Source organism: Macrobrachium rosenbergii, chromosome 50 (assembly GCF_040412425.1).
Source record: "Macrobrachium rosenbergii isolate ZJJX-2024 chromosome 50, ASM4041242v1, whole genome shotgun sequence".
In the NCBI taxonomy this organism is placed as follows: Eukaryota; Metazoa; Arthropoda; class Malacostraca; order Decapoda; family Palaemonidae; genus Macrobrachium; species Macrobrachium rosenbergii.
Genome location: NC_089790.1, coordinates 20,752,501 through 20,770,000, shown reverse-complemented (window position 1 = coordinate 20,770,000; position 17,500 = coordinate 20,752,501). Strand labels below are relative to the sequence as shown.

General features: G+C 35.8%; 1 protein-coding gene across 1 annotated transcript in view; it reads right to left on the bottom strand.

Moving 5' to 3' along the window:
* The window catches only part of by (blistery), a 372,062-nt gene that overhangs the window by 163,199 nt on the left and 191,363 nt on the right, over positions 1-17,500 (bottom strand). The window contains 3 exon segments of the mRNA XM_067094246.1: positions 2,819-2,951; positions 7,093-7,242; positions 13,921-14,090. Coding sequence (XP_066950347.1) covers positions 2,819-2,951; positions 7,093-7,242; positions 13,921-14,090 — 453 coding nt within the window.

The following is a 17,500-nucleotide window of genomic DNA, read 5'->3' as shown; positions in this document are numbered from 1 at the left end:
AAATTGTCCTTAAATTAAAGGTAAAATAGGGTGGTAAAAGTGTAAAAGTACTCTTTTGTTTCCACGTAATGTCATTAATTTACTATAAAATTTACATTTCGCTGTCACAGTGGTGTTGAGTTGAATGTTAATATTTGGCACTTCTACAAGAATATGTGAGTAAAATCAGTAACTTAATTTTGTCCCTTTCAATAGGAAAGTATTAAAAAACACCCCAGCATAAGTGTAGGTTTAAATGACGTATCGGAAAGTCAGTATCCACCAAGATGGATCCTTCTTTCGATTTAAGATTCAGATTGGAGAACATGCCCTTAGATAAAAGGTAAATTAAAGTCAACATTCTCCCTTGATGGCAAATACACTTTCTATATATATATATATATATATATATATATATATATATATATATATATATATATATATATATATATATATATATACATATACATATATACTGTATACATAAATTAATGAGTGATAGCACAAAAGCTCATTTATTTCAATTTGAGGAAAATTTTTCACTGAGTGGTGATGGGCTGTTTCTAAATTTGCTCAGAATGTAGCTTGATTAAGAGTATGTACGCATAAGTGGTCATTAATCTCCAACACTCCTGATGGCATCACATTCAAGCTGACTGAGTTCCACAAACTGGCGTCACAACAGATATGGTCAACGACTCCAGAAATATCTAAATTGCTATCAACAACTTAGGCAAAAGTCAAATGGAAAATCCTGCTCATTATTCATTAAACATTCAATCAACCCACGCACATTTTATAAATATTTCCACTTCTTATACCCATAAAATTTCATAAAAAAGCAGCTTCATCAAATACTTAATGCCACTTGATCTACATGAAACAGTTACCTCGAGAAAACTGGAGGGAGTATGATACCCTACTCATTTGGACACTCAGAAAGAAACACTACTCTGCGGTTCCCAAGAAGGGACATGCAACTGGCAAGTGTTATGCAGTCAAGGGGGACCATACAGACATTATTAAAAACCTAGGCATCATATTTGAGATAAAATTCTACTGTCCCAATTTCTTTGGTGTATTACTGCAAAGCCACGGGAGACCTTTCTCGGTCATTTCCAACCAACATCCTCTGGTAAATGTCTACTAGACACCCACCACAAGACTTGGCAAGATTCCTTACCACTACTGTCGGGTAGTGTCATCGGAAAAAGTCAAGTTTCATCACTTTACTGACGTTGGAATGTGTGTTTTCTGGGCGAGCCCGACCAGGGCGTAAGGTGTACCCTGCTGCGCCACACCTGAGCATGGAAACTTTTTCAAAAGAGGGTTGCTCTTCGGATTGGTCAGTTTAATCATCTAAAAACAAATGACCTCACGCATAACAGGATACAAACTGAGTTCTTCAGTCTTCCTTTTCATCAAAGATGAATCGAATGCATTTTTGTTAATCAATGACCTAGCCCTTTTCTCTTCTTTGTATCTCTCCTCATTTACTGCTATGTGGCCTCGGCCTCTATTCTATTGGCATTTCTTTTAAGACTCCATTAATGTACTCTTTTCACAACCTTAGCAGCCTCCATTCTTTCCACAGCTACCATTTGCATCTTTCATAGTTTTTCACTTGTATTTGCAGTTCTCTTCACTATCCCCAACTACAACTGTATAATCTGGAAACATCAACCACTCCACACCCTATACACAACTCACTGTCTTGTTCCACAGCTTTGCACCTATGTCTCCAAAATACCTCTATCACCTTTACTTTTATACAATGGAAGCCTACAACTCACCTACACGTACCTTACGAACCCTAGTCAGCCACTGGATCACATATATCACCATAGTATCTCACTTGAAATCACACACACACACACACACACACACATATATATATATATATATATATATATATATATATATATATATATATATATATATATATATATATATATATATATATATATATATATCATATATATAATATAATATATATATGTATATATATACATATATGACAAAGAAACTACACTCTCTGAACTGAAATACTAACGTACACAGCAGACAAAGCCAAGAAGGAGAACAAAAAACTGACTCCCTTTATCCCAAGCGTTGTAATCTCCATCTCTCCCCTCCCCCGTTAGTCCTACAAGATTTCTCCTACTTGACGTAAGAGGGGTGAGACGTAAAATAAGACTATCTTTCTTCCCCCACAATAACTTTCAGACGTATGGGGCCTTCTTCTTTAAGGTAACAGGGAGCATCTTCGTCACAGTGAACTCCTGAACTCTTCTACAAGCAAGGCTGGTCAACCATTCAGAAGTTACGAGCCGTAAACAAAACGAGTGACGGGGTGTTACTTCTTCACCTTCATTAAACACCTTAGGAATTAAAGGAGGGTTTGCGTGTTTATTTAGAAAACAAGTAAAAAATGCGCCTTAGTTTCTTCAGCGCAATCGAGTTTTCTTTACAGTGTACAATCAAGGCCATCGAAAACAGATCTCCTTTCGGTGGTCTCGGTATAATGCTATATGAGCCGTGGCCCATGAAACTCTCAGCCGGCCGTGGTGGCCTGTGTTGTTGCGTTGCCAGAAGCACGATCATGGCTAACTTTAACCTTAAATAAAATAAAAACTACTGAGGCTGGAGGGCTGCAATTTGGTATGTTTGATGATTGGAGGGTGGATGATCAACATACCAATTTGCAGTCCTCTATCCTCAGTAATGTTTCAGATCTGAGGGAGGACAGAAAAAGTGCGGACGGACAGACAAAGGCCATCTCAATGGTCTTCTTTTACAGAAAACTAAAAATGAGGGATAATTAACTCTTTTTACTAACCTTGACGAAGAGGTGGCAGCCGCCCGTTGGCTCAAAATGTGGGATGCCGTAGAGGGTGAGTGTGTGAAGGTAAAGTGGACTAGAGTTAATACGAATCACCCCAGAGAGCAGACCGGCGAAATACTGCACGTACCTGAAAATAAAAAATTATATTAATACTTCAGTATTTCTGTATGCCACGGGGTCATATCAGCATTTAGTATAGTATGAAGATTCACGAGGCTTAATTTCAATTCCGGAAACTACTTACAGACCTAAAGGAAACTAGAAAAACTAATCATATTCGGCCCATAATTACATTAACTTGAATAACTGGCCATATTAAAAAAACAATTCCATTTGCTAACATACATATTCAGATAAAGAAATAATCCGGGCTATTCCACTGGGTCACATAAGCCATTTAGTGTATTATGAAGATTCAAAAGGCGTAATCGTAATTACTGACAGTACCTGAAGCACTAAGGTAACCATAAAAGCTTCCCACATTCACCTCACGATCCTATTTGCATATTTAGCTTAAGAAATAACCTGGGATATGCCACTGTGTCACCTAAGGAATTGAGTATGGTGTGAAGATTCATATTCCTTAATCGTGATTACTGAAACTACCTAAAGTTTAAGGTAACAAAACAAAACAAAAAAACTCCCAACATCCACCTCATGATCCCATTTGGCAACACAGGTAAAAAAAAAAAAAAAAAAAGATTATAACCCAAGGAAGCTTGCAGTCGAAGCACCCAGACAGACTTTCCAGGGGAGGGAGAAAGCACAGCCTAATAGACCCAGGCGTTCCAGAAGGAACCGAACTGGCAGTAGACGCCCTCTTAAAGGGGATGCAAAGATCAATAATTTACGCGAGAGGAAAATCTCAACATTCTACTCCTACTCCTACTCCTCCCGTCCCTTCCCTTTCCTCCCTCTTCTCTGGCGGCGTGGCTTACTCCGAGGAACAACTCCGATGGGCGACGCTGAATAATAAACAGTCTTTCTAACTTCCTCGTTGCACGAGTGTCTGGTTTCCGGGAAGACTTCGTGAAAACAGTTTCGACTTAAAAAAATAAAATAAAAAAGTCGTTAACGCCATAAAACTGTAGAGGCGACAACAATACTAATAATAATAATAAAACAAACAAATTTACTGAACTGTTGGTGAAAACAGTTTTGATTTTAAAGGAATCGTTAAAGTAATGTAAAGGGAAGGGGACAACGATACTGATATTTGAAAGGCAAAGTCGCTAAGATCATTTCGGAGTTTAGCAGTCGCTCAGCTATATTTTACAACAAATATAAAATCATGCCAGTCCTTTTTCAATATTCTCAACATAGTATGGAAAAATCAATGTCCCCTTTGGTGTGCTTAATCCATGTGAATAGGTTTCATTTACTGAAATAATAATAATGATAATAATAACAATAATAATAATAATACTATCAAGAAAGATTACTAACTTCTATACTGTGGAGGAAGAAAAGAATTTAATCCAACAAAAAGAGGGGCTAATTTTACAGAACCAGATTTAAACAGTTTGATCTCTCGTAAACTTATTTGCAGAATTTTAAATCCCGAAATATCGGGGGTTGAGAAGTGACGAAAAGCAGACAGAAAAATAAACAAAAATTCTACCTTGAAGTAGCTGAATTTAAGTAAATTACTACAAAGGGCCCTTTTCAGCAAACATACACATACGATGTCTGGTAGGCGCAGGCATAGTGTAAAGGGCTGAAATATTGGTAAAAAACACAAGAGGAGAGGCAGATTGTACAAAGTCACCGACGAAGAACGGGAACAATGTAGGTGAAAGGCCAGAACTGAAAAGAACACTGCAGTTTCCAATACTTCTTGCATGGAGGAGACACAAACACGACTCGTGTGAACAGGGGAACGGGGAGAGATCGTGATTTCTAAAACGAAGGGCATACTGCTTTTTTGTGAGACTGCAGACCTATTCACCATTAAATAATCAAGAGGTATTGAAGCTCAGGAATTTGTAGGCCCAAGGGCATATCAATCCCTGTAACCAATTACTTGACGAAAGACGAAAAACAACGAACATAACTTTAACAAGATTAGGAAGGAAGTCCGCAATCATTAATGGCAGATGACAGGAGAATGTTGAACCTACAGGACCGCGAAAAGCAAAAATGTTTCTCCGTAGCAGACTAGTTCAGGATATCAACTCCTCAAAGGACAGTGTTCCATTCCTTCGCTAAGTTGTGCAGTAATACTGAGCTCAGACATGGGTCGAGGAAAGAGGTGTCAGGAGATGCAAACATCCGCCTCTTGAATGAAAAGGGGAACTTCAGTGGAGAGAGAGAGAGAGAGAGAGAGAGAGAGAGAGAGAGAGAGAGAGAGAGAGAGAGAGAGAGAGAGAGAGATTTCCAAAGTACATCTCTACTTGTCTGAAGTAAACACAGTATGTGTTCCTGTGTTATAACTAAGAGAGAGAGAGAGAGAGAGAGAGAGAGAGAGAGAGAGAGAGAGAGAGAGAGAGAGAGAGAGAGAGAGAGATTTCCAAAGCACATCTCTACTTGTTTGAGTTAATGAAACACAGTAAGTGTCATCCATGTGTTATAACAGAGAGAGAGAGAGAGAGAGAGAGAGAGAGAGAGAGAGAGAGAGAGAGAGAGAGAGAGAGAGAGAGAGAGAGAGAGAGAGAGATTTCCAAAGTACATCTCTACTTGTCTGAATTAATTAAAAACAGTAAGTGTCATCCATGTGTTATATCTAAGAGAGAGAGAGAGAGAGAGAGAGAGAGAGAGAGAGAGAGAGAGAGAGAGAGAGAGAGAGGCACAAACAGCAACTGCGTCGTATTTGACAACCCAAACACAAAAATCTTGGACATCACCAGGCTAATGGCATTAACCTTGAACCTATCACACTCCCATACTAATTAAACCTAAAAGGGAAAATAACCTTTTGAGACAAAAATGTTCCTTGATCTCTAACAACAACAACAAGAAATTCCGGGAAAGGAGGCGAGGTATGATTAATGATTAGTATGGATGAAAGGACAACTGATTACAGGTGCGTGGATTACCTAGTACGACAGTTATGGCAGCTGTTTTCTGGGCGATATCACAGAGCAATTTAATCTAATTTGATATAATTTAATGTGTTTTAATGTCTTCCTTCAGTATTTCCCATTACCTTCTGTTACGTCTTTCAAATGAACACCATATTCTTTGGAAGCTTGGATTTCAAGTTAATGGTCCATGTGGGCTTGTTCCATATGAATGGGTTCATCTTCTGAGTAATAATAATAATAATAATAATAATAATAATAATAATAATAATAATAATAATAATAATAATAATAATAATAATAACAGCCTAAATTAATATGGTTCATCTTCAGAATAATAATAATAATAATAATAATAATAATAATAATAATAATAATAATAATAATAATAATAATAATAACAAACCTAAAATGACGGAAACTGCAGCTGTAAAATTTTAGATTTAATACTGAGAAATGACTGAAGGGTCTTTGGTGCAAATCCAAACCTCATAATGATAGAGAGACTTCTGATATGTGACAAGGATTGAAATTAATTCGTAGAAAACCATCACTCCCCGACCACGATTGGTTCCTGAATGAAAAAGCTGAATTTTGATTGGTTCCTGAACTGAACTGCTGTATTGTGATTGGTTCCTGAATTACCAGGATGTATTTTGATTGGCTTCTGAAACATCGATATGGTCCGAGTGCATCATGTAAATACAAATATTCTCTACTTTCAATAATTGGCTTCAATTGTGACTTGGCGTAAGGCTGAAAAGTAATAAGTACATTCAAGCGTACTGATCGGTTGCAAAAATCACCTTCAACAATTTGGAAGTCAAAACAAAACATTAAGAGGTTGCAAATTATATCAAACACTGGATTTACAAAATACTGCTAAATTTTATTCACCGTGTTGGTAGAACCACTACTGAAACATTCAAATATTCGTAACTGAAACGGCCACAGATTTGTTAAATTCTATTGTATGTGTCAACACAGCATCTTACACAGCGTAGTGAAACACTGACAGCATGAGTGGCTTTGAATATTCTTGACATTATATCGGGATAAGAAATTATAGGGGAAAATCCCATATCCAAAAGTGCAAACTACAAGATACAGAAATAGTTCCGTACACTGAATGGAAAGCCGGACTTCAAACTAAACATTCTATACCTAGCAATGAGAGAGGATCTTAGTGACCAAAATTCTAGACCATTCTTTGACCAACAGACGCCAAAATACTATGACACAACTTACCTCTTCTGAGATGGATGGTACAGTTGCCCTATTTTGTCGTCAAAGAAGCGCTTCATGGCGTATCTATCGAGGGCTTGGTCGGTGGATGCACAAATATTACTGTAGTGCATATATGCCGCGATCACCACGCCAAGTTTCTCGTAGCCACCTCTGTGAAATAAATATAACCATTTAGTAAGTATAACATAAAAATCTTTAGTGTAAAATCAGTGTATTCATCTTGTTCATCTATTAACCGACAGTGAAGATTCAACATCAGTTTTATAAAGATATATAATTTTGAGTCAGACTAACATCGTAAAACAAATACATCAGATTACACCGAACTTATCAAAAGGCTTTTAATCTCATGCATTCAAAAACTTCAAAACCTAAATTAGTAGTTTCCTTAAAAGCTAAAATAACCTCTTTACTTCAAGAATTTCTTCACACTTTCTGGATAAGGTTATCACAGCAAGCCTTGAATCCTAGTGGGATATGAAAGCAGCAGGTCTCGGGTTCGAATCTCGCCAAGACGGAGACAATTTCCTCATTTATTTGCCACTCGAATTCAGGGGTTGTGGTGACAATATTATTCAGTTTTTAGTAATAAACGTAGACAAACAAGTAAAATAATGTGCCGAAGTTTCTTCGGCGCAATCGAGTTTTCTGTAGAGTATAATCAAGGCCACCGAAAATAGATCTATCTTTCGGTGGTCTCGGTAAATAATTCTGTAAGAGCCGCGGCCCGTGAGTCTTTAACCACGGCCCGGTGATGGCATGTCCTATATCGTTGCCGTCCGCACTTTTTCTATCCGCCCTCAGATCTTAAAAACCACCGAGGCTAGAGGGCTGCAATTTGGAATATTTGATGATTGGAGGGTGGATGATCAACATACCAATTTGCAGCCCTCTAGCCTTAGTATTTTTTAAGATCTGAGGGCGGATAGAAAAAGTGCGGACAGAAAAAGTGTGGACGAACAGACAAAACCGGTACAACAAAACTAAAAGTGAGAGGAGGTCGGGAATTTAAAAAAAGATAATTCTGGCACTTAAAAATTGTTGTATATCCCACGAAATTAACCATTATATTTCCATAGAAAAAGCTACAGAGGGTAAAAAAAACTTTACTTTTACAAGGGATAGACTAACATTAGTGGTCTGAATAACTCGCCATATTCTATTCCTGAGAGCAGGAGATGTAATTAGCTTCAAATTGCTTCAGGGAAGACTCGTATTTACCTTCTCAGCTTTCATAGCTTCCATCGCTTTCCCCAAGGTTACAAGACTGATTGATTGACTGAATATAGCTACTAAAACTGGCGTTACAAAACCTAGGTTATTGACGCCGTACTAAATAAAAAAAGGAACAAAGAAAATTAATAAATAACTTTAAAAGTAGTTTCATAAGACAACTATCTACACACACACACACACACACACACACACACACACACACACACATATATATATATATATATATATATATATATATATTATATACTTTATAATCATATCTATTCACATATACTATCCATACATATATTGCATATTTGTACAAGTATCGTGGGAGGCATCCAACATAATCATCTCAGAAATGACTCCTGTATTGGCTGGAGTATTTAAGGCACGGTTTCTGGCACGTGAGTTATTCTAGGTGCCCTATTAGGTTGTCTGAGGACACGTGGTGACCAGAAACGTTCTCATACTGTCGAAAGTGACACAAGGCTCCCTGCTATAGCTTTCCATAGTCTTGAGCTTCAGTTCCCAAGACTAAGAATATGCTCAAGCACTCTTGCCTTGCGAACTTGTTTGTTTCAATTTATTTTTATAGATTGAATACATAACTTTGTATTAACTGTTACACATCAGAATTCATACGTATGGTTTTAGTTTTCTCTTGTACTCAGATCTGTCCTTTTCCACATATGAAAACTGGCACACAGTCAACTCATTCTCTATATATATATATATATAAATATATATGTAATGAGTAAAACCGATACATTTTTCGGAAGGCCCTCATTACAAATGCCTAATCACCCCCAAATGGTAAGGGATTTAAAGGCTGTTTATGTCGGCAGGGGAGAGGGACACTAAACACAGGCCAAAACATTATATATATATATATATATATATATATATATATATATATATATATATATATATATATATATATATATTTGTCTTCGTATTGGTTCTTATGACTTCTTGGGATAAAGAGCTCTAAGTCCCTAGACGCATAAATATTATATGCACTGCAAGTTTGGCTTGGAAGGCCACGACCTTGTAAACTATAATGCGTCACACTAAATTCCTAGTGAGAAGCTGCAGGCACGGATCAATTTGAAACAAAAAAAGTATGAACATATTTTCTACGAAACCTAACAATATCAAGACTGATAAACAAGCTTGAGAGGTTAAATGCAACAAGAACTAAGTATAACGGCTTACTCCTCTTCTCATTTCCCCCACGGAAAAACAATAACAAACGAAACAAAAGAAGGGGCGAGGGAAGAGGGGTAGGGATGATACTGATAATAAGCAGCAGGAAGAGAAGGAGGGAAAGAGAAGTGAGGGAGAAGGTCACGTGGAGGTGGTACGGGGTAGAGGAAGGGAAGGGAAGGAAAGGTGAGAGGGGGGAGGGAGGGGAGGTGTAAGGAACCAGGTCTAGGACAAAAGGAGGAGGAGGAGGAGGAGGAGGAGGAGGAGGAGGAGGAGGAGGAGGAGGAATGGTGAGGGGGTGTTGTATTCATATCTCTAACCATCAAGCGGGAATGCGATTCTGGGCCATTATAATCTGGGCCGGCCGGGCTAGGCCATCAGAAATAAGCACCCGGAGGTCTATATCACGAGGGGCTTTTCCTAGCGATGGGGCTACGCTCTGGGTCAAAATACACGGCTGCACTGTTATGACTTTTGTCAGCGAGAGAGAGAGAGAGAGAGAGAGAGAGAGAGAGAGAGAGAGAGAGAGAGAGAGAGATTTAAATGAAGAATTCAGGGAGAGTAAGAGAAAAGGACACATTAACTACTTTTCAGAGAGAGAGAGAGAGGGAGAGGGGGGGAGGAGGGAGAGGAATGACAAAACTGAACCTAAATGAAAAGTGCAGGGGAAGTATGAGAAAAAGATTTTTTTTTTTTTTTTTTTAATATAGCTTCTCATATCCGACTAGCGCTTGTAAACAAGCGGACACGTCTGTCGTTGCTGTACAAATTTCGTCGATAAGCAACGTAAATCAACAGACTTACAATCTCTCTCTCTCCCTCTCTCTCTGAACTTTTCACTCAAATTTAATTTTGCCATCTCTCTCTCCCTCTCTCTGAAAAGTACTTAATGTGCTCCTTATACAGTACTCTCGCTGAACTTTCCATTTAAATTTCATCTCTCTCTCTCTCTCTCTCATAATATGGTGAATTAGATCTAGAAGTCGTGACTCACCATTGCTAGGATACACCCACAAAGCCAATAAAAGTAAGAACGAGACATTGTGATTGGATGCTTCTGAGGCGGAATTTGAAAGTTGTTTCAAGTAAGGTATTAAATATGATTAATGTTGCTTAGTCATAAAAATGGAAAGCCATCACTGCATAAAAGACTCAAGAAAAGTACGTGTTCAAAGTCAAAATCAGTTTTATGTGACCCACCATAATTCACCCTCCATGTAGACGTTCGCCAGTTTTGCGAAATGGACTCATTTTTGTGTTTGTAATCTACTGTAGCTGTGGCCTTCATAAGTAAAAGACTGATTTTCGGTTTTTAATCCAGGTGAGACCTTTATAAGATGGTGATAATTATTCGATAGCATACAGCGTTAAAACACACACACTCTCTCTCTCTCTACTATATATATATATATATATATATATATATATATATATATATATATATATATATATATATATATATATATATGTAAATATATATATATATATATATATATATATATATATATTATATATAAATTGACTGATAAAGCTGTAAACAGACCTTGGAGAGGTTACAAAGCAAACGCCCTTGGCGTAACTTCGTGGCGTAGTTTGTCAATACTAACAAGACAAAAAACAATGATATTCAAATTGGACGTTCAAGACCACCAATTTTTATTTATTTATTTTTGTTTTATATTTGTTTATATACTTTTATTTTTTATTTCATTAATATTTTTTTATTTAATTTTATTTATTTATTTTATTTATCTGTAATATATCAGGGTGATTATGAATGTCTTTTGAAATTTATCAAGGGATTATGAATATGTCTTTTGCAATATATCAGGGGATTATGAATATGTCTTTTGCAATATATCAGGGGATTATGAATATGTCTTTTGCAATATATTAGGGGATTCTGAATATGTCTTTTGAAATATATCAGGGGATTACAAATATGTCTTCTACAATATATCAGGGGATTACGAATATTTCTTCTACAATATATCAGGGGATTACGAATATGTCTTCTACAATATATCATTATGAATAAATATTTTTAAATATATCAAGGGATTATGAATATGTCTTTTGAAATATATCAAGTGATTATGAATATGTCTTTTGCAATATATCAGGGGATTACGAATATGTCTTCAACAATACATCAGGGGATTATGAATATGTCTTCTACAATATATCAGTGGACTATGAATAAATCTTTTGAAATATAGGGATTATGAATATGTCCACTGAAGTATATCAATAGATTATGAATATGTCTTTCGCAATATATCAGGGGATTACGAATATGTCTTCTACAATATATCAATCGATTATGAATAAATCTTTTGAAATATATCAAGGGATCATGGATATGTCTTTTGAAATATATCAAGTGATTATGAATATGTCTTTTGCAATATATCAAGGGATTACGAATATGTCTTCTACAATATATCAGGGGATTATGAATATGTCTTCTACAATATATCAGTGGATTATGAATAAATCTTTTGAAATATAGGGATTATGAATATGTCCATTGAAGTATATCAATAGATTATGAATATGTCTTTCGCAATATATCAGGGGATTACGAATATGTCTTCTACAATATATCAATCGATTATGAATAAATCTTTTGAAATATATCAAGGGATCATGGATATGTCTTTTGAAATATATCAAGTGATAATGAATATGTCTTTTGCAATATATCAAGGGATTACAAATATGTCTTCTACAATATATCAGGGGATTATGAATATGTCTTCTACAATATATCATTGGATTATGAATAAATCTTTTGAAATATAGGGATTATGAATATGTCCATTGAAGTATATCAATGGATTATGAATATGTCTTTTGCAATATATCAGGGGATTACGAATATGTCTTCTACAATATATCAGTGGATTATGAATAAATCTTTTGAAATATATCAAGGGATTATGAATATGTCTTTTGAAATATGTCAAGGGATCATGAATGTCTTTTAAAATATATCAAGTGATTATGAATATGTCTTTTGCAATATATCTGGGGATTACGAATATGTCTTCTACAATATATCAAGGGATTATGAATAAATCTTTTGAAATATATCAAGGGATCGTGAATATGTCTTTTGAAATATATCAATGGATTATGAATATATCTTTTGCAATATATCAAGGGATTATGAATATGTCTTTTTCAATATATCAAGGGATTATGAATATGTCTTTCGCAATATATCAAGGGATTATGAATATGTCTTTTGCAATATATCAGGGGATTATGAATAAATCTTTTGAAATATATCAAGGGCTCATGAATATGTCTTTTGAAATATATCAAGGGCTCATGAATATGTCTTTTGCAATATATCAAGGGATTATGAATATGTCTTTTGCAATATATCAGGGGATTATGATTATGTCTTTTGCAATATATCAGGGGATTATGAATAAATTTTTTGAAATATATCAAGGCCTCATGAATATGTCTTTTGAAATACATCAAGGGATTATTAATATGTCTTTTGCAATATATCAATGGATTATGAATGTCTTCTACAAGATATCAGAGGATTATGAATATGTCTTCTACAATATATCAGGTGATTATGAATAAATCTTTTGAAATATATCAAGGCCTCATGAATATGTCTTTTGAAATATATCAAGGGATTATGAATATGTCTTTTGCAATATATCAAGGGATTATGAATGTCTTCTACAATATATCACGGGATTATGAATATGTCTTTTGAAATATATCAAGGGATCATGAATATGTCTTTTGCAATATATCAGGGGATTACGAATATGTCTTCTACAATATATCAAGGGATTATGAATATGTCTTTTGAAATATGTCAAGGGATCATGAATATGTCTTTTGAAATATATCAAGTGATTATGAATATTTCTACAATATATCTGGGGATTATGAATATATCTTTTGAAATATATCAAGGGATCATGAATATGTCTTCTGAAATATATCAAGTGATTATGAATATGTCTTTTGCAATATATCAGGGGATTACGAATATGTCTTCTACAATATATCAGGGGATTATGAATATATCTTTAGAAATATACCAAGGGATTATGAAAATGTCTTTTGAAATATATCAGGGGATTATGAATATCTCTTTTGAAATATATCAAGGGATTACGAATATAGTCTTTTGAAATATATCAAGGGATTATGAATATAGTCTTTTGAGATATATCAAGGGATTATGAATATGTCTTTTGAAATATATCACTGCATTATGAATATGTCTGTTGTAAGTCAAAATGATTACGACAATATTAATATCCTTACAGTCCTTGGGATCCTACGCATTAAGTAAAAGGACGCATACCACTTGCACATCATCTGCACACCATCAGCACACATCCGTTCACATATAAGCCTCACCTTGCGTGGAGGACGGCAACGTGCTGTGGATGTTGTGTGATCCACGAGTCGAGAGCCTTGCATATGGAACACAGCCTCTCTAGAGCCGGTGCCAGGTGGTCCGCCCATCCCAGCTCTAACACCCGTGGCAAAAAGTGGCTGATCTCCCCGTGTTGGGACAAGTTGAACACCTGGAAAGAAGACAATAGTAGATTATTATCGTATTAAAATAGCTTAACCAGACGACTGGGCTGACTATCAGTTCTCATAAGGCTGGTCCGAAGGATTAGAATGAAATACAGGTCATTCGGCGTGGTGATGAATGAATGAAAATGAAACATTAAAACTTTACACAGGAGTATCCTTTACAATGGAATACACGCACACATTAAATACATTTACTCTCGTTTCCATACATAAACACACAAAGAAAAGGAATATTAAAATTCAGTATAAGTAAAGCTTTTAAATTTCTTTTTAAAATTCATTATACGTCCTAAAGGTTTTTGTATACAATAGAGAATCAATACAACGAATATCCGCTTTGTCTTCAACAGTGACGAAACGAGATGAAAACACTACAATGGTTTTATTATCGGATTTTTTTTTTAGTCAAGCAGGAGCGTGGCAGGGACGCAAATTCCTGAGATGTATGCTGGTATTGCACCAGCCACCCCCCTTTTTTTTTTTTGCCATACCCCTAGGATATGTTAATTAATACCACCAGAATAATTTGGGTGTGGGAAACACAATGAGATTATTCTCATTAAAACTATATAGTTAGTTTTTAAGATATGGCGTCCAACTTTTTTCAGGGAAAGGTCTCGGTACTCGGTTACATCTCGGGAAAATGCGGTGGAAACCCTCTTGTGGACTGTTTACTGATCATCCTAGTTTGCCTATGGATATTGAAAACAGAACGTCAAAAAAAAAAAAAAAAAAAAAAAAAAAAAAAAAAAAAAAAAAACTAGAGGGACCCTGTTTGAAACTTTAAAAGAAAAAACTCTTAAACGTTGTACAGAGGAGTACACTGAAAATGAATTGTAAAAAAAATGTAGCTAGTGAATATGAAAGTAATTTGTAGAATTTTATGAGAGATTTTTTGTCATTAAGGTTATTGTGGTAATTATGACAGTTGCTAGAGATGGATTCCTAGGGAATCTGATCCTCATCAGGAGCAGCCAAACAAGTGCCATAGTCATTTTTATTCCACTGGGACTTTTCGGCTTTAACACAGCCATTTTCGACCTGAAATAGAGGCAGAACACCAAAACACAAAATTTTATACTAGTAAAATACAAATCAAAGAAACGTCACACTCTGGAATAATTTCTTATAAACTACGTTACCATAAAAAAACACACTACTCAGAAAAGAAAGACAGTGACTTAAAACTAATACAATTCAGTGGATTACAATAGCCAATACAACTAAGAAAAACAAACTCAAGAGAGAAATAAAAGACATCAAATAAAACACAGAACTAAGAAACGTTAAAAAAGACAAACAAACACGAAAAGAAAAATTACACAATAGATAAATGAGCCTAATGACTGGAAACCGAGAGCGGACAGATAATCAGCATATTATAGATAACGGAAAGGAAGACTAATCTTGGTTGAGATGTGGCTTAAGTTTGTGGATATATATAGATTCGAAAATGCTTAAATCAGACAATTTTGAACAAGAATCTACAATTTTAAAACCATTTTACTTAGTCTTGCCTGATTGCATCTACTGCGGTGTTCACGAATGGAACCCTGCTGCTTGACTGCCAAGTCTCTACCTGTGCTGTCACTGATCCCTGCATGCTGGTAGTATCTCGTTTTGAGCGCCTTTATGGAACTACCCAGATACCCCACTTGGCGTTGGGGCACGTATAGTAGTAAACAATACCAGAACGCAATAAATCAGGCAGTTAATTTTTGAAAGGTAGTAGGCTTTTTATTGTAAAATCATTACTAAAAAGGAATTTGAAAGTAATCTGTGGATAAAATCTATCAAAACAGTATTTCAATTCCCTCTCAAGTTGCTTAATTGATTTATCAATGTAAGGCAATGTGCAGTAAAAACCTAGTTTAGGAACTGTAACAAATGGCACTTTAGGACTGTAAACATTTTCTAGAAATAGCCTAATATGTTTAAAGACCAAATTGGTTGGGTAACCATTATTTGCTTACCAAGAATTCCATCTCTTCATGAAACAGAGTGAAATTGGAACATAAATTCTAAGCCCTGTAGATTAAGGTATTAATTAATGCTCCAATTTCACTTTGTTTCATGGAGAGATGGAATTCTTTGTGAAAAATTTTCGCAAATAATGGTTACCTAACCAATTTGGTATGTAAAATATTAGGCTATTTCTGGAAAATGTTTACAGTCCTAAAGTGCCATTTGTTACAGTTCCTAAACTAGTTTTTTTTACTGCGAATTGCCTTACATTGGTAAATCAATTACGCAACTTGAGAGGGAACTGAAATACTGTTTTGATATATTTTATATATATAAATATATATAATTTCCGTTGTTACAGCCCAGCACACAATATCCCTCTCTGAACGCATTTGCATGCGGTAGCATACCCTTAAATCTATCAAGTCTGAGCAGCTATAGGGGGTTTTCCAGAAGTTCCTCTGTATACAAAAGAATGTAAACAGCCCCTTAAAGATGTCCCACGGATCCATTTCCACCAGAACGTTCTCACTTCTCCGGAGTGTTGTTTTATTACGACAATTCATTTCCTTGAGGAAAAGTCTGCTTTTTCAGAAATATCACTGGCAGCCAACACACGTTCTCTTACCTTTAATAAGCGTTATGGAGACCTGAACTAAACCTTCTGCTTTAAAGATGAGAGAGAGAGAGAGAGAGAGAGAGAGAGAGAGAGAGAGAGAGAGAGAGAGAGAGAGAGAGAGAGAGAGAGGGGGGGGGGGAGGGGCCTTTAGACGATGTCATATATTTTCATTTTTTAACTTCTCGTTAAGACAGGTGAAGTTTACGTACCTGTATGAAAGGTTACAGGACAAGGCGTGACGCTGTTCTCTCTCTCTCTCTCTCTCTCTCTCTCTCTCTCTCTCTCTCTCTCTCTCTCTCTCTTTCTCTCATCCCGCAAATCCGACGACAAATTAGCTTTCGAAATAATGGACGACAGTGGTAGTTTGCAACAACAGTTTGGGATTAACTCAACTCAGGCAAACAAGACGAATCACAAACAGTGTTGAAATAGTTCATTTTGAAATGATTTACGCAATATTGCCGTCCGATTTCTTCAGCCACTTATTCGAGCATCACCTTTGAGCATTACTCATAACTGTGACGCTGTAACATGGTCAGGAAGATTGAAAGCTTTCGCCAAATCAAAAGGTTAGCTTTTAACGACTTTGAACCATAAGAAACAATACACTTTCGCTCTGCAAGAGAATCACGACCGCATGACAAGACTGAATACGTTTAGCAAAAGATCACCTCAATTAAACAAAGAAAGCCCTTAAGCAAGACAAAAAAATTGAACTAACAGACATTGATCTAATAAATTTACGACGCCCTTCTTAAAAAGTACTCAGGACAAAATTACAAACAAAACCCATCCACAACAATCCACTGA